The 18,936-nt window shown below is 37.5% G+C and overlaps 1 protein-coding gene and 1 long non-coding RNA gene across 3 annotated transcripts in view; one reads left to right on the forward strand and one right to left on the reverse strand.

The window, feature by feature from the left end:
- Positions 1-570: 570 nt before the first annotated feature.
- On the forward strand, positions 571-5,404 carry LOC308190394. The gene is made up of 2 exons (XR_013947152.1): positions 571-1,929; positions 4,393-5,404. It is a non-coding gene; the product is annotated as an uncharacterized lncRNA (long non-coding RNA).
- A 1,885-nt stretch (positions 5,405-7,289) lies between these two features.
- The window catches only part of VIPR2 (vasoactive intestinal peptide receptor 2), a 62,454-nt gene continuing 50,807 nt past the window's right edge, over positions 7,290-18,936 (reverse strand). For both annotated transcript variants that reach the window (XM_080581708.1, XM_080581707.1), the window contains 4 exons: positions 15,156-15,247; positions 11,799-11,928; positions 11,676-11,717; positions 7,290-10,769 (listed from right to left, as the gene is read on the reverse strand). In XM_080581708.1, coding sequence (XP_080437834.1) covers positions 10,596-10,769; positions 11,676-11,717; positions 11,799-11,928; positions 15,156-15,247 — 438 coding nt within the window. In that variant the 3' untranslated portion in view covers positions 7,290-10,595. The remainder of the gene's footprint in view (positions 10,770-11,675; positions 11,718-11,798; positions 11,929-15,155; positions 15,248-18,936) is intronic.

Raw genomic sequence — 18,936 nt, forward strand, 5'->3', positions numbered from 1 at the left:
TTCAGGTTTTATATGCAGTGCACATTTGTTAAAATATAGCTTCTAGTTCAGCTTCATGTATATAGAGCAGAAAATGCTCTGGAAGACCATTCGGAGTTCCCCATGAAAATTGTCCCTAAGGAGTGGCCGACTCAAATAGGTTCTTCAGCAAAACTCTTCCTATCACAACCCTTTTTCCATCCACCTCCTACTACATGCGGTCCCCCAAACCAGGCTTCCTTTAGTTCTTCTATCTTCCTGCCATAAAATCTTATTGCCATTAAGTAAGAACCTAGTTTTGACCCCATTCATTCCACATATTCATACCTTTTTTTTTCTTTCTCAAACTCTCGAAACCCAATCTGTATGTTTTTCTTTTAATTTATTATTTTGAGTTAATCTGAATTTTAAAAATGTCCTTAAGCAGTCAACTGCAAGTTAGTTTTGAAGGTCAGAAGCCCCTTTCCAACTTATAAGCTAACCAAACACTCAAGTATCCAGATTGTTCAGAGAAACCACTATTTATTTTTTTTTAATTTTAAACCTGATGACACATTAGATGAGAAAAGTTAAAAACTACTCAAAAACATTGCCAAATGCTGAGAGGAATAACTGCAACTCAGAGGAAATAAACTATTCATCACAGACATTTTGGGAACACATATAGAAGTGCAGTTGTACTATTCATGGATCAGTATATGAATAGGTAATTGGAAGAACTTTTCTAGGCTAGGGATGAATATAGAACACAATAGAGGGAGAAGATGATCTAAGACTAAAAATCTCTTTATAGTACTCGCATTTTCTTCCAAATTATCTACGTCAACAGTGCTGTCTGTTCACCCAGGCACGATGGAGCCATGTCACACTGAATCTACAGCTGAAACCAGTGTCTGAAATAGCATTGTTAGAGTATCTGACAAAACTGACAAAGTATAGAAACCTTAAGCTTTTTTTTTTTTTGTGATTTGGAAAAGTTTGTAACTTTTTTCTAACTTCTTTGATTTCTTTCCAAAACATCACACAAATTCATGCAGTTAAGATCCTGTAGTCATATAAGGGGAAGTATATGTGCATGGGTCATGAGGTTGAATGCTCCACCATTTTAGACTCATACCACATTATTCCTCTAAGCCATATAAATAGGGATCTAAAAGTGGAATTTTTCTTAGATGCCACTAGGCTTTTTCAAAACCTGTCTTCTGGTGATTTCAAATATTTTTTCTAATTTCTAACCCCAGTTTATGGGATGCCAGTCAACACCTGACTTTCTATGGAAATTTGCATAGGTAGCAGAACCAAAAACAAACAAAAAAGATCCTCCTGCATTTGTACATCCAAGAACAGTTACTCAATATTAATCCCTTTAAATAAAACCCTCCCCCTTCTCATTGAGCTGTTTCAAAGCATTGCTGTAAATTCAATATTTCACTGCAATGAAGCTAGAGAGGGTTGTAAAGTAAATAACTGAATGTCATGGGAGTATGACAATAAAACTAGTGATCACTCAGTTTAAATTAAAACTCAGATTTCACAAGCAGCTGGAAGAATTGGAAAACCTCAACATATCTATAGCACAGCCCTGTCAGACTGCCAGCGAAAGGGAAACGTGTGTTTGAGGGGCAGCAGCAGTGCCAGGGTTTGCTGAACACACCATGGGGACAGGGCTCTTCCCCCTGCAGCCCCTTGCAGGCATCAGGCAGGTCCTACGTGCAGCCCTGCCTTGGGGCAAGACCTGAGCTATCCCAGAGGTGGGATCACTGGATATTTGGCTTTGTATTCAGCCAAAAAGGAGATTTGTAAATAAAATGCTTAACTGAGATATTTAAAGTTAGATAGAAACAAATTAGATACATGATAAAAAAGTCAGCACTGCCTGTGTCTTCCAAGCTGGAGTCAGCTCGTATTTGGGGCACCAGGACAAGTCACCAGAGCTACAGACTGAACAAGGTATATGTTGGGTTTTTAAAAGATCATTTTGAATTTATTTTAACAATATCAATTCCATATGTTACAACTCAAAAGGGTATGTTCAAGCATCTAAGTTGATAAATTGTTGTCCCTATTCAAGAAACAGGATGTTATGGTCTTTACAGGCAAAATCATGAAAATGATTCTTTAAAGATGTTGCGTTTTTGAGGAAAACAGTATTTTTCTTCATGTTCTTATTGTTGAGTAATAAGGTCAAGTTAAGTGTTTTTTAACAGAGGCCATATGGTTTGGATACTTACCTGAATAACAGAAGCTAGAATCTGCAGGAATGATTAAAATGTCTAATTCATCACCTGGCTAAGACACAATCATTCTCTACAGCACCATTTTCTATAATACTTAGATTATATTTTAATTTTCAAATTGCTTCTCATGAATATGGCTCTACATAACAAAATATACCCCGTAGTCACAATCCATTTTTAATTATATTGTTATAAACTTGATTATTGATTCCTTCATTATTTGTGAAATATTTTTCATATCCCACAGAGACAGGCAGCCAAAGCCCAAGGCACTAATTAAGAGCAGGTGAAGAATGTAAGCAGGAAACCAGGGATAAGCAGTGGCTGGGGGCTATTGCTAAATAAAGCCTTTATGAACAGAGAATTTCACAGCTCAGCAGGCTTCAGTTGAAAAGCAGTCTCAATTACAAAGGCACCAGCTCAGAAAGGCAGAAGGACTTCAACACAGAGCTTGGCTCTTCATTTCAATTTTCTTTTCCAAATCCAATATCCATATTTAATTGAATAACCCAGGGCATTGATTATATTCTCTAGGATATCTCTAGAAGAAATATTTATTTTGCCTGTGTGAAAAATCTGTAACTAGTTTGATACAATATATACTTCCCTACTATGATTGGAGATGATTGTTCAACCTGAATTGCATGTCAGCTAGCTCACTACACATCCCGGCCTACATTATTTGGGGGAGATGAGGGTATTAAAATGCATAATAGGACTTAATTAATAGAAAGCATTTTATTTTATTCCCCCTTGGACACCGGGATGACCTCTCCTCTGCCAGGAAGTCCCCCCCGGACTCCACTCAGAGCACAGCGTTGTAGGGGGGTTTTACAGGAGCCCTGCCCTTGTACGGCAACCTGCAGCTTGTGGGGTAGACTGCTGTTTTTCCTGAGCACAGGCTGTCAGGGCTCACGGGGCTGTTTGCTGTGGTTCTGAGGTTCAGCAGCCTGATGGAGGAGAGGGGAAGGCAGCCAGACTTTCTTACTGCTTCACCATCCCAGGCACTGATCTCCTCTAGCTCTTCAAATGCCCCAGTTAGAAGCTGCTTGGTACAATCAGAGGAAAAGTGGGAGCTCTGTGCTTTATCCAAGCCTGCCTGCAAGGCAGTGGTTGGTTACAAAACTGGTAAGGACTCCTGCAGCTAGTACTGCCTTTCATGACCATGTAGAAGTTGTAACAGAAGTGCTTGCTTCTTGGAGTGGCTTCTTGAGTGCAGTCTCCCTTATTCTCTCCTTTCCTCAATATGCACATTTCCTTTTATTCTGGGGACATCCATTTCTCTAGCTATGGGGGTCTGACAGCATCAAAAGTGTTAAAACTTTTAGGTTTTGCATCTGACAGGACTCAGGCCTGCCATGGAAACCTTGCCAGCACTGATAGGAAAATGATGTCTGGCTGCTGGCCCCTCTGCTCACCAGCACCCTGGCTCTCCTGCCCATCCAGGCTCATCAGCCCTAAAAGCAGCTCACCCGTGGACATCAAGGTGACCTGGCTCTGGGGCCACCTGATTAGCAATGGGGGAAAGAGGACATGTGTGTGAGCAAGGGCACCAAAGTACTTTGCAGGCACGTAACTGAATGTAAAAAGGTTCAGAGTGACACTCAGCTGATAAAGGCACACGCGTGAGCTGTGAGAGGGAGATCTCAGCTCTCTCAAAGGGTTGGAAGACCCCTCCTGGTGACATAACTTCTGTGGTGCCTACAGATACACACGGAAGGAGCCAGACTTCCTTGTCCATTAGGAACAGCAAAACAGCTCTCCACCATTTATCCCTGCTGGGTGTTGCTGCCCTGAGGGACGCACTGTCCCTTGGGGCACCTTGCTACTGTCACATCACAGCTTCTCTGGTGTGTGCTCACCTCCTTTGCTGGCCCGCACCACTGTGAGCCTCGCTCCTGTGAACCCCCTTCTGTGCGTCTCATTCCCATGGCAGGAGCTGCCTTGGCATTTCATTTCCCATGCAATAAAATTCAGTTTCAAACATATTGCTGAGGATCCCTTGGCTGCCAACGGCCAAAGATCATTTTCAACTGTGAAAACCTGGTTTCTGAGCACATCTAGTTTCCAAAAAAATACCCATTATAGATATAGGGACATGTATCTTCTAGGGAAGAAATACATAATTATATAGCATTCCTGTAGAAGAAATTCTATAGCTTTATTTTTGTTCTAGGTCCATTATGCTGTACTTCTGAAAGGTACCTGGACAACGCATTTAAGCAAGATGGAGTAAGGTAAGAATAGCTGCCAGCCCTCCAGGTATTGACATACACCTATGCTCTGTGTATGTGCATTTCTTACATCCATGTAAGCACACCTATGTTCCATGAAGCTATGTATTCTTCAGTGCTGTGACTTGGGTAGGGACTGGTTTTCTTGAACATGCACATCTTACAGCTGTTGAATTACAAAGTGAAGTATTAAGCTAGCCACACCTTTCAGCATGGCCCTGACCCTCTGAATCAGTAAGAAAACTGCATCGTTATATGCCTTGAAAGAAATAAAAGAAGTTCTGTGCAAAACCTTTAAAATTTTTATTCTCTGATTCCTCTTCAGTCCATTATGGTGTTATTAACTACTATTATCACTGATAGCATAAAGATGTAAACGCTTATTTGTTCACAGCTTTATATACAACATCACAGAAAAGGCTGTTAGGTATGTGACATTAAAAACTGAAAACAAAAAAGAACAAAAAAAGAAAAACCAGAGGAAATGTATGGTGAGTTACAGTATGAAAAGGAAATCTATTTACACACATTAATCTATACAACATCATAGTCTGTACAATTTGTAAAAAATAATCACATTCATTTACATCATCTTTAATTTTTACTGAACTTGACAGATAAAAAGTTATGAAGACAACAAAAGAGAATTTCAAAACAATGCTCATATCAATGCTCCAGGAGAAAAAAGCTGCAGGTTATAAGAAATTTACTACAGTGCCTTGGGAAATAAAGGAGTTTGGGACATTTCAGCCACTGGTTTAGCTGGCAATGGAAATGTTACCAACTTAGATTTAACTACATGCTGTTATCGTTGGGCAGAACCAGGTTCAACACAGAATAGTTAAACCATATAAAAAAAATGCTCTTTTAAATGTTATGTTGATGTAACCTTGTAACACGCCAGAATTTATTATTATCATCATTAATTCAATACTTTTTTTTTTTTTTTTTCCATCAACAGAATAGCACTGTATTTTAACTTCTGCTATTTGGTTATGTCAGGGTAGTACTGACAGCCCACAGCTTATATAGGCACTCATGGTAGTGTGAAGGTACTTCGTTAGTAAAAGGTCTTCCTGTATCACAGACAGCAATTGCTCAGGCAATAACCCTTACATACACAGGAGCCTTCTCTGCAGGTTACTTGCCAGTTGTATTTTTTATCAGGCATATTTAATACTTAGTTTTTATTAAAGATGTCTGAACAAAACCCATGGAAAGTGAGTTTGGACTTTACTCATAATCACTTTGCTGAAATGGACATATTCAAAGTCAACAGGAAAAGTTTTTTAGGACTCACAAAAATAGAAGACAAATAATGTCAGTGACTCATCTCAGTCCTAACACTTGGAGTGTGAGACCCGTGCACTTGGCAATGCCTTATTTCATAAGCAGTCAGACAGATTCTCCAGTTTGCTGAGGCTCTGACTTGCTTTCCCCTTCATCATGTTAAAGGCAGAGGGAAGCCTGTCTTGGGGTGTATCAGAGTGTGAAGTCGATGCTACAGATGGGCAGGCTGCCTCTGACTTGACTCTAGAATGATTTTTGTAAAGCGTTTTGTCACCTTTTGCCACCAGTAAGTTATTGCCACTAAAGTACAGTTCCAACATGATTAAACTGAGCAGTTCCTCAGCTGGCTACGTGCAGCACCCATCACCATCCTGGTCGGGTGCAATCTGTTGCGCTCATGAGCACTCCAGAATGGTGTGCATGGAGTACTTACTTAAATACGTCTAACTCAAAATGTCATGAATGCCATCATGGCTCTCAATGGCTAAAAGGATGCTTTCCACAATCCTAAGGTTATTTTGCAAAGCACATTAATGCACCTAAGCCAGACTCCAAGGTCAACATATTTTAAACAAGTTATTAGTATATACAGTAAAAAAACAGGCCAGTAATGTTTTCACTTTATGCCATTAACCAGTTCCTGGTCAGCAGCTGATATGACTATGCACAGATTTTAATGGTATGACCAGGTGAGCTGCAACTGGGAGGGAGAAATGTGGTCAATGGTGTGTGCACTCCTGAAGGGATATACGGGAATACTTCCACCTTCTTGTGGCTGAAACCATTACAAACTGAATGGGGCATAGAAGAGAAACAGGAAAAAATTGAGAAAATGCCTTGCAGTCGGGGTTTTAGAGATTTTATATGTTTAGTTTCTTGGGAAATTAAGATTTGATTTCAATAGTGATTCAAGAGACTTCACTTAAAGAAAATTTCTGGTATTCAAGAGCACTTTGTTTTGGTGTATGACCCCTCTACAAAAGACAAAAAGCCAAACACCTAACATAATACAAGAAACAACTGAAAGTTGAAGCCAGGCAAATCAAAACAAGACAGAAGGCCATTGGTTTTATCATGGAAGGCAGTCAACCACAGGGACACCCCACCAAATGAACTGAGGGATCCTCCATTGCTTGAACTTTAGAATTACACTTCTGATGGATAACTTTGACCAACCAAGTTATTTAGCTTAAAAGTTAGTATTTAGGTATCATCTACTAGCAACGTAACTGAATGGCCTCTTCTGGAGAGCTCCATTTAACCTAACTGTAAATGTGAAGTGAGAAATATAAGTTCCTTTTCTTTTCTTTTCTTTTCTTTTCTTTTCTTTTCTTTTCTTTTCTTTTCTTTTCTTTTCTTTTCTTTTCTTTTCTTTTCTTTTCTTTTCTTTTCTTTTCTTTTCTTTTCTCTTCTCTTCTCTTCTCTTCTCTTCTCTTCTCTTCTCTTCTCTTTTCTTTTCTTTTCTTTTCTTTTCTTTTCTTTTCTTTTCTTTTCTTTTCTTTTCTTTTCTTTTCTTTTCTTTTCTTTTCTTTTCTTTTCTTTTCTTATATTCTATTCTATTCTATTCTAGGCTCATTGTATAGTAAGTACAAAGAAAAAGGTGGTTTAATTTACATGCTTGAGCAACTGAACATAGGATGAATCATTTACAACTACTGCCTATTTCTCTATGATGACTACTGAAGGCACTTAAAAAGAGTCTTTAGCTCAGAAAAAGACATCTAGCTTTTAGATACCTAAACCAGGACCAATGAATTTCATCTGAGTTTATCAAGCACCTAGAATCGTCGATTCTGAAAAGGAAAATTTAAGTCAACTCTATATATTTGGATTTTGGTCATGATTAGCAACTGGAGGGTAATCTGTCACTGTCCCTCGGGCATCAGCAGCAGATAATGCTGATACAAATCACTTAGAATGAATGGTGCCACCATTCAAAGCCATTCAATGGCTTATCAATGGGCACAAAAGAAACGAACAGGTTTCCTGCTCTGAAGACTTTATGATGCAGTTTGGACCCTTTCACCAAAGGGAGAAAGGCAGTAAAGGAATAAAGATGAGCAGGAGAACTAAGTGACAAGGCCATGTGAGCAAAAGAGATGTCTGCCTAAGAATTATGTTTAGCGATGACAGAGGACTGAGAGATGTTTTCTTGTATTGTCCTTTTGACCGTCAAGAGTTACCGCAGCGCAGAGCAGGACCATTTAACTCCAGTTTTGTGCAACATCTAATGCAAAACGAAGCCATAAGAATCTATCTTGTTTCTGTGCATTGTAAAGATGCAAAACACTGATCAAGTACTAGATTCATCAACTGGCTTTCAGTTTGTGCACGCATTTTAATATACTGTATACCTGTGTGTGAAAAGGCAGCTGAAAGTCAAGCAGATCCCATGATGATGGGGTTGATGCTGGAACATTGCATAAGGTTATCTGAAGATCAGAATTTTCTGGAAGTAAAATGAAGTAAGAACAGCGCCTTCTGGGTTTTTATGAAGATAGTTCTGTCTAGGATACAATGAATTCTAAATACATACAGTTGATGATGCATCTTGCAGAATAGACCGATGGAACTGATTGCTTGAAATCTCTATTTCTATAACGTGTTTTTTTTCTCTGTCAACTCAAAGAATCTCCTTTGAACATAAAGATAAGTGTGGTTGAATGCTTGTCAAGTATGCCTGTCCACTCTAGAAATTCCAGAAAAGAAAAAAAAAGTACATCGTACATTTCAAATCTCAGGGAGCTGAGCAGTCCCAATGACACTTCAGGCAAAAAAGCCTAAAGTGCACAGATGCATTTAATTGAGGTACAGGAGCAGCCCCCGGGGATCAAATGTGTCTTCATATATTTGTGGAGTTTGTTGATAAGGTTGTTTAGAGATCCAGGAAGAAAGCCTAAAGGTTAGTAGCTGTTTCTGAGACTAAAGCCTTTGGGAATATGAATATATATGGTTTAAATACAGGTGAAGGGGTTTATCTTTTGACCCTGCATGACTGCCATTAGGCAGCCTACTTCACTCCAGAATGTCATAGCTCACCAAGCAACAGTCTATAACACTCTGAATAACTGGAGGTGATTGCTAGCTTCTTTAAAGTCAAATCTGGCAAAGTAACAATTCATCAACTGATTATTGTTTAACTCAAACAATACCTACTACATGGAGGTTGGTGTCATGCAACACTCACGAGTGTACCCCATGGGGCAGTCACGGAGCATTTTCTCTCTTTGATCTAACATAACAATGTATCACTCCAGGGTAACCCCCTCAAAAATAAATTGTGTTTGACAGATAAATAGCTACATTAAATCAGAACAAGAGGTGTACAGACATTTTAATGGCTGCCAACAATATTCCCAGTCTTGTTAATATGTTCAGGAGTGTACATGTATGCCTGCCAAGACATGCCCTTGCTGCTATTCTTCACTTTCCCTGGCAATATTATTGACCTTGGATTCTGCTGGCTTCCTATGATCTATTATCTGAAATATCAGTGCAATTGCTTTTATCAATCAGAGGTACTCATGCAAATATACATTAGTCCCACTTGTTATTTAGAGTGGACATGGTGAAGCGTGACATGAGAAGTAAACATCACTGGGTTTATTTCTTTTAAGACTGCAAATATTCCATGTGTATTTATAAGACCTTATCAGTTCTACATCTTCTTTGAGAAAGTGGCTACATAAGAGACCTGGTGTTGTTGAGAATTCCTTCTGTTTATGCCTTTTATAGTAATTTTTAGGGATTGTAAATTTTTTTTTTTTTTTTTTTTGCTGGAGTCATGGGCAGGACTGAATATTAAATCAGCTTAGATAGATAAGGAATAGAATTAAGCTTAAAAAACTTTTATTATTCCTTAAATGGGAATTGCATCTTTATTGCAATATTCCTTGTTTTAGCTGCCAAGTAAGTAGTTCTAGATATACTTCAATGAAACTATTATATAAAAATGATATTTTCAATGGGTAATGTGATCCAAGGCTATTTATCCTATGCCAGACTGCTCTAGCAATAAAGCACCTCTTCAGAAAATTGTTTAATAAAAGATCAACACAAATCTCTTTGATTTTAAACAGAAGAGTACAACTGGTGATTACAACAGCACTATTGGCAAATGCTGACGTTTTAATCAAAACTATTACAGTAGCCATTTCTGTGTGGACTGCAAAGGCAGTCCTACTTTGTGCACCAAAACATAAAAACCAGGCACTTTCAAAGGGGACAACAGGATAGGAATCAAACTTTGTGGAACATCATCTTTGAAATTCATACAGTTAGCCAAGAAGCACTACTTTTTTTTTTTTACTTTTTTTTTTTTTCCTGTGTGATGTTAATGATTTCCTGGATTAGCACATTAAACTCCCAGTGTAGTTAATTATAGCCTTACATTTTTCTTTTGTTTTCCATAATTAGGAAGGAATTTCCTGGTCCTTAAGGAAATAAATGCTACCTGAAGTATAAATATAATGTAAGAAATTTTCCTGCTTCCCATCATAACCTTTTCAACATGTACCAAAGCAGTCTGCACTGAACGGGATCCCACACATCTATCTCATAGACTGGTTGGAGGGGAAAGGGACCATTACAGCAAATGAGTTTTGAATAGTTACGGCTAGTAAATGGCAAGAGAACATCAGAATTAATGTGAATGTCATTAAAAAAAAAAGCAGAAAGCATCCATGGGGCAGGTGTTTCTGTTATTACCTGTTTGGCTGCACTAACTAATTTCCCAAATACCAACATGTAGAAAAGCAAAGCACTAAATTTTACATTTTAGAAAATACCACATCAAGCTGCATGTAACGAATGATATATCCCACAGTTTTTGCATGTTTTGGGGGACATAGCTGACTTAGATCATGGTGGTCTCTGTCTGCATAAATGACTGAGCCCTTGAATTCCGGTGGAGCTGAGAAACACTTTCCGATCCATTTCGAGAAATTGAAGAGCTGTGGAGTCTGTAATCTCTGCCTGCTGTCTGCTTCCAGCACAAACTCCGCCATTTTCTTTTCAGCTCTCCTTGCACCTGTGTTAAAAAGTAAATGCACAAGATGGGCTGAAAACATCCTTTCTATGTGAGGAACTTTTCCACATTTATTGGCTATCAGATGGGGAGCTCTGGGAACAGCTTCTAAACAGGTTTTACAAAATTGAGGAGAAGACTGTACCTATGCTGTCTGTGAGGAGAAGCCCCAGGGGCACGTTCAAAATCAGATCTGCATCACTTGTGCTGCCACAGTGGTGTTTATTAAAATACTAGCTAGTTATTAATCACTTGTACTTAAAACCAAATCAAGTTATTAGGCCCAAATCAGGCATCTCATGAATACCAAAGACCAAACTAGCACTCAGGAGACCTGTATGTCAATTCCCTGTGCAAGCAAGCGTCTTCTTCAGACAGATTCCTCCTGTCATACACTGAATGCTGTTTAATATATATTGTACCTTAAAAAGTGGCTGGAACAAGGAAGGAATCAACAGGAATTCCTTCCATCTTCCTTAGTCAAGATGAGAAAAGCTGCTACATGCCGAGCACTTCTGAAACCCTGCTGCTGTGCTGGTGTTAGATTCTCTCAAATTACCCCTAAATACCTACTGAAAGATGCTTCAGGTTTTGGATGAATTTCTAGTCTTGTTGCACCTCACTTGCACAATACACATTGATTGTACAAAAGGCTAGAATTAGTTCACACCAAATAAAGATGCCCTTACTAACACCTCAGTTACCAAGGAATTAGATTTCAAATGGGTCTTAAGTCTTCACCCAAGTACACTAATTTCTCCTGTTGCACAGAAAAGTATATTCTATAAGCAGGAATGCAAACATCTGCTAAATCTACTAAATTAGCTTCATGTTACATAGAATATTGGGACACTTATACATTTATTGAAAACAATAGCTAACGCCCTCAGTAGGAAAGGTGAGACTTACCTCACTGTTCAAAAAACAATACAAGACTGCAACAATCAATCCCTGGAAACAGACAATATTCATTAGTTAGTATGCAGCATTAACCCAAGTCAATAAAGCTTGAATAAAAACCTTAAAATTTACCTGAAAAGATCCCAAACACAACTCAAAGATTATTTTGTAAGTGTTGGAAGTGTGGTCAGGAAACAGAGCAAACACTGTGTAGTGAACTCCAAATAATGGAATAAGCAACAATGTGGATTTTGCAAGTCTCCTGGGTAAATAAAACAGAAAAATAAAGAAAACGTTTAATGATAAATTGTTATTTTACTAAGATAAGAACCTGATGCAATGTCGTTTTGATAAACCTCATATAACTTTAGTTTTATAAACAGTTAGTAAGTGTCATTTATTGAAAATTGTTTTCCTTTCAAGCTTGCTATGAGATTAGCCACACAGTAACATTATAAATTAATGTGTGCAGTTACATGCTGTATTTGATCTTCTGGATCTTGCAGTCTTCCAAAAGCTGGTAAAAAGCTGCAAGGCCTCTCTAAACCAAAAGATCCTTTTTCTGTTGACCTCTGGACAGCCTCTGGGGTTGGAATTAGATGGTCTTTAAGGTCCCTTCCAACCCAAACCATTCTATGACTCTGTGATTCTATGATTCTATTCCACAGGACCATGTTCGATAAAGCATCATGAGCTGTGATCAGGCCTTTTGGGACATTTTGTACTTGGCATAAAGGGTTAATAGTGGAAAGAAATATTTCCTTCCTGCAAAATCATACAGACATTTCCTCTTGTGTGGAAGGTAAGGTCTATGTCCTGAAATTAATATTTTCATTTCCTTTACATTTGCAACCATAAGGTTTGCCCGTACGTTTCATATGCACAGTATGGAAACAGTACCTCAAAGATGCAATCCAGAATAATCTCAGCTGTAAAATTTTCATCAGAAATTTCAGATTTATCCCCAATTCCTAAAACCTCATAACTATACTGATGGTATGAAGCATATACCCATGAATCATTGTAATGTCATCAATTCTGTAATACAATTTAGCATGAGACACTACTGAAGTTAAGAAGACCTTTAAATTATTAAACCGGGCAGTTTTGACAAACTGCCTGTGAATCCACTGAGATGCTGAATTGCTAATTATCTCTAATCTGTCACTCAATTCACTCTAATAACATCAGTTTTATAGATTATACAGGACCAGTCATGCATGATTATGGATGTCATCAGATGAAATTCAAGAAATTGTAATATTGAGTCCTAGAATTCATCACTGTTTTGATGAATATAATTGGAGTCAACAAAGAAAGGAAGCTGCTGTGATTTCACCTATTTTAACAGAAAAAGGTCACAGTATTACAAGCAGTTTTACTTTTTCTTGTGTCAGTCCTCATGGCCTTCCTTTGCATATAGTGTCGCAGAGGCTGCATCTGTCTATGTGGAAATAATCAGTTCTGACAGCGAAGTTTCTCAAGAATAGTAAAACCCTCACACTTAAAGGAGATACCAGTAAGTGGGACCAATAGGGTTTTTATGGCAGAAGAAATTCACTTACAACTGAAGATGATGATGTCAGCAAATTTCCTGTTTTCCCAAGTGAAGTGGAAAACTGATTTTATTTCAACATAACCCTTCCCACTGCAGAAGTAAAATAAGCAATAAAAAGGACAGAACCAGGTACAAGCAAATGGGACACACAGGAAGGGAAGAAAAACAGGCCTTGAAATGAGTAGTATTTGTTTTAAACTTATCTTTCACTTCCAATTCACTCTTGTTTAAATAATTTTTGTCTAGGTGATATAATTTCTGTATACTTCATTTACATTTTAGTGAAGGAAAGAGCCAGGCAAAAATAGCCTTATTCTTCCCTATATTTTAGAAAGTGCATTTGCATTTTGAAAAATGAGCCTCCTAGACCTTTAATTTGATCTGTAGAAGCACTATTTCTTGAGGAGGTTAATCTACTGTTCCCATGGGTATCTGCTAAAGACCATCCAATCCAAACTTAATCAGGCAATCAATTGCTAAAAGCAAAGAATTCACAGGCCTAACAATGAAGGACAAGGTTGCTATTACAAGCACTACAGTAAACTGTCAAAAATAATGGGACGCAATGATAATGATAATGATAGCTGGAGAATGCCTCATTTTCATAAAATACGTAAATACCACAGGGAAACAAAGAAAAGTTTGTGTCACAAGAAGTAAACTTGAGCAGATTTCATGCCAGTATATATATATGTGTATGTATATATGTATATATGTCATTGTGTTAAATAATACTGTGGTGACTGCATAATTTCTTATAGGTTGATTTAACTCTCCCAGATGTTCAATTAAATCAATCAAAAAAACACACAAAAAAGGAACTGTGTAGGTCTATGAAGCACAGCCTTCTGCCTATCTAGTAGTATCTTCTTGATGCATCAAAATTCTTTTTGCATTTAAACATGTCACACATTGTAAAACACAAAATGTCCTCTTGGCTTTAAAGTTATCCTTTACTGTAGCACACTATGATCTTAGCTGTTTTAGAACAGGAATTCAGTATTTTTTAACTAAAGAGGTATTATCCAGGAGCCCATTTCCAATTGACACTTGCGTGGTTTTGAATTTTCAGCGTTCATTTTACTTTTTGTCATTGAAACATCATATTAGTGTCAAAAAGTGCCAATTCGGTGTCTTTATCTGGGCTTTCAAATAAGACACAGTACAACAGAATCTCGACTCTAGGTTACCGTATTCAGCAGCTACTATAATAAATAATAATAACTGATATGGTAATATAACAAAGAATAAATCCAATTTTAGCAATGTATTTAAACTACCCCCCAAAATTCTGTGATTCTAAAGCTGTGGAAATAACAGATGTTAGGATTAAATGATGAAATCGCAACACAAAAAAAGAAAGCCTAAACAGAAATTATGTTGATCTAAAATCAGAAACTTTTTTTTTTTCCTTTGGAAAAACAAAGGCGCTATTTTAAACCAAAGATGCTATTTCTTTTTAATTTCTGAGAACAACATAACTTCCTTCCAGCTCTTAAAATATATGTAAATATTAAAATGTATTTTGGAAATGGAAAAAAAAAAGTTTTAGATTAGGTTGAAGCAATAAATTCTGACCTTCCAAAAACTTTTTTTAATCTTGAAATGTAATAACTATACATTAAATGAAAGACAGTAGTCCTCATATTTTTTGCATAAGCATATTCATTCATGGAATTAAACTCAAATTCAAGAGTAGTTTGTTGGCCTTTATGAAATTGCTTATTGTTTGCTGAATTTGGTATTTGAAAAAAAGTTAATCTCTATTTCAACACAATGTTAAGATCTTTATTAAACCACATTTAAAAGTAGGTACTCCTGAATTAAATGTAGTTATAGTATCACAGCAATGGCTGCTAACAGGTTTCAGCACTGTAAATCTTACCGAGATTATTTTGGTTCTGTATGTAATGTCTAAAAATATGACTCACTTGTACTGTGACTGGTCATTTCCTCCAACATCTGGAGATCTTAACTTCTGCAGTAAGATTCTTATAATACTAATGAAAAGTATAAAATTCAACTGCAAAGAAAACAAACAGAACAGTTATTTCTGACTTCTCCATTCCATACGCAGCACAAAGAAATGCTTATCAAGTCAGACTCATCAACTCAGCAGTGAGTGTCGTGTACCTCCTGCCAGAACATGTTAAGCTCTACACTGTCAAACCTATTGTCTGTTTTCTGCCTCACTAGCTTTGTTACGTCCAGTGCACCTCTACATGGCTACCAGTTCCAGTCTGGCTGGCAAAAGCCTTTCAAAGCCCCAGTTGTCAGCAATGACCTTCCAAAATCTCAACTGAAGACAGATTTCTTGGCAGGATGGGACATGGGATGTGATTTGGTGCCATCAAGCGTTGCCCTAAATTTTCATGTGGATTCACAACTGGAAGCCCAAAGGACAACATGAGTCCCATATAGTTTTGACCCTCTCTTGCCCCTCATCTTGACTTTTATTATTTTCTGTCTGGATTAGGGGAAGAGAAGGTTGTTGCATGGGTGATCTGCCCACTCCCATCAAGCATGGAGAGGGCCTCTCACATATCTGTCTGCCTTGGGTACTGATGAACACTGATGAATGAAGCAAATGAATCCTTGCAGTTGAAGATTTTATCCTCATAACAGTTCTCTGAGATGGAACAGTAGTATTGTCTTCTTTCATAGAAGGAGAATGGAGGCATTTCATTATAATCATTATGATCAGGTCCTGATCAGTCTAGAACATTCAAGATAAAAATTCAGTAGATCCTAAATCTCATTCCCATAGTATCTTTGTTGGCTTCTGGCATCTTGTGTTCACCAAGTTTTCAAGTTGAATGACTTGACTTTTTGTGTCTTCTCTGAAATACCCAGTACAGTTTGTGATGTTAATAAATGAACTGTGACTGTAACAACTGCATATCCCTCTGTACTTTATACTTTGTTTGAAATGACAGGTAGTGTGAAGTGACAGAAACTGAGAGGGATTAAATAAAAAGCTGGGAAATTTCAGTATTTTTGAAAAAGAAAAATAAAAAAGAAGTTATTAGAAAATATAGGCCTTTAATGAAGGCCTTTAATGAAGTAAACACACCTTTTTCAGGAGGAAGACAAATTTCAAGTTTTACTTGATTAAAGTCTCCTATAAAAGTAATAGGTAGCAGCCAGTATTCTCGCTGATTTTATCTACAGAATTACGTATCACAGCATAGTGTACAGATCAATGGAGATTCATTTGATATGGCACATGCACTGGAGCTATTATTTGTGAACAAGGAGAGAGCTTCCACTTCATTGTATATTTGTTAGCCACAAAACAGGAGAAAATAGAAAAAAAAAAATCTTTACTCTGCATTTGCACAGAAGCAGAATAACTTATTGTTCTTGACAGGTCTCCCTATTTTCTACTGCAATAGTCATTCTACTACAACTGTTATCCTTTTGGTTTCTGAGGCATCACATCAGCTGCCAAACTAGACACAGGTGACTCACATTCTTGACTGTCATTCATGTACTACCTTTACATCTGTTTTCAAACAAGTTTCTTTCTCTCTGTAAGCACGATTTTGGATTAATGAAAAAAAGGAGTTCTTGTTTGGAGTTTGTAACACTCCTTGACGCTACTGACCTTGTAAATCCAGCCAGAGGAAACTGGGTATTGGGATCTAAAAGTGGCAACTGCCACTGCCTTACTGCAGTGCAGCAATTTCATTTCTGTAAGATTATCATTGAATAAATCATTTGTTAAAATCCTTTAAAATATACATCTGATCTAGAATAATACGTTTCAAATGAACTATGAAACAAGCAGTGCCCTGAAATTTCACTTTTAGTATTGCGGCTTTTCAGTCCTTTAAAACGACAGGACAAGAGACAGTGGGTACAAACTGAAACACAAGAGGTTCCTCCTGAGTATCTGAAAACATGTTTTTACTGAGGGTAACCAAGCACTGAAATGAGTTTCCCAGAGAGATCTTCAAAAGCCACCTGGACATGGTCCTGGGCAAGCAGCTCTGGGTGGCCCTGCTTGAGCAGGGGGTTGGACCAGAGGATTTCCAGAGGTCCCTTCCAACCTCAGCCATTCTGTGATTTTGTGAAGATCCTTTGAACATGATCTCTTTAAACAGAATATAATATATATATTGTTAAATGAGTATCTAAGAACAGTAAAATAAGAAAATTAAGTGAATGCAGAGAAACTGCAAGAGTGATGACAAATGATGCCTCTTTGCTGGAATAAACCCAAGATGCTGCTGATACCCTGTTTTAGTTGCTGACTTCTGAGTTTTTGAGTCTAAACACATGGCCCGAGCATGCATCATTTAAACTATCTTCATATTGCTTCTCTCTTGCTATTTAGTCTATCACACTAGCTGCAATGTGAGATAACAAGATGAACATTTTTCAGATACTTTGAAGTAAGGTAAGTACTATTTCCACCTGAAAACCTTTCACCACTCTTTCTCAAATGAAAGCAGTTTATTGTAGTGGAAGTATGGAGAAGGCAGCTGTGGAAGCATTTGCCAAATGGGTGGTACTCCAAATTAACTGCCTGGAATAGTCATCTCCAATTAAACAACTTTGAAATGTGTACAGCATGAAGCATGGAAACCTGCCAGTTAACTTTTCTCAAGCCAATATTATCAAAATGAGATGCCAGGGAAGGCTTCTGACACACTGCATTAACTGAAGCCATTCCCACTTTGAGAAGTGACTTCAGAACTTGCTCTCACCAGACTATTTATTGTTGGATGATAACAATATAGATAATACAGTCTTCTAACCAGTGAAAATGTTGGGAGGTAACAGAGAAGTCTGGAAAATGGAAAAAAGTGACTATGGCATGAAGACAAAGTGGACTTACAGATAAATCAAATGCAGTTAAACTACTGCTCCCTAAGTACTATTTGATTTCCTCCTTCTTTTGAAAGTATATTCATGGCATCATCTTCACAAAAAGTCTCTGTTTTAATCTTTCTCCTTTTCTCTTCTTCCTGATCTTAAAGATTTTCAGCATCACCCATTCTCTGTGTTTTTCTTCTGTGCCATTACGTAAGACAGTCTGTAACGGTTTTCAACTCCTGTGTTCTACTTTCCTTTATTTTCCTGAAATCTAGCTTCTCTCAGAATCCTGCTTTGTCCATCTAATTGACTAATTATAAGTCTTTGTCCTTCCTAATAATGAAACCATTTGTTACTCATCATTGTTTTCACTATTCTAAGTTTTCCAGTCCTTCTACATTCTCAAGAACTGACTGAAGGCTCTGTGTGAGCATGACGTTGGCACATCATAATTTCATTCAGAAATGTCATGACTTTCACAACTCCTATTCAAAGAAGTTGCAATGATCTATTTTCATCTCTGAATGGGAGGCAGCACCGACCTCATTATTCAAAGACTTCAAATTTTCAAATCTTCAAATTTTATTTTTTTCTTAAAGGTAACTGAAAATACTTATATATATTGAAAACGATTTTCCCATGAATGCAGTATTTTCACTCATCAATGACTGATTTTACATGACATTTCACTAGCTACTTTTACTCTTTGAATGCATTCTGCACAGCAGTAAACTTGTATGGCATCCTAGATGCCATAACGAATGTGATGTCTGCAGGCTGATGCTCCAACAAGATACGTTACTTATCCAGCAGGAAAGGGTGAGTATCACTGCTTTATATAACTCCTTGTACTTCTGAATTCTCCTTTCACAGCTTTACTTCCTAAACGCA

This window comes from Anser brachyrhynchus, assembly GCF_964034855.1.
Source record: "Anser brachyrhynchus genome assembly, chromosome: 2".
NCBI lineage: Eukaryota > Metazoa > Chordata > Aves > Anseriformes > Anatidae > Anser > Anser brachyrhynchus.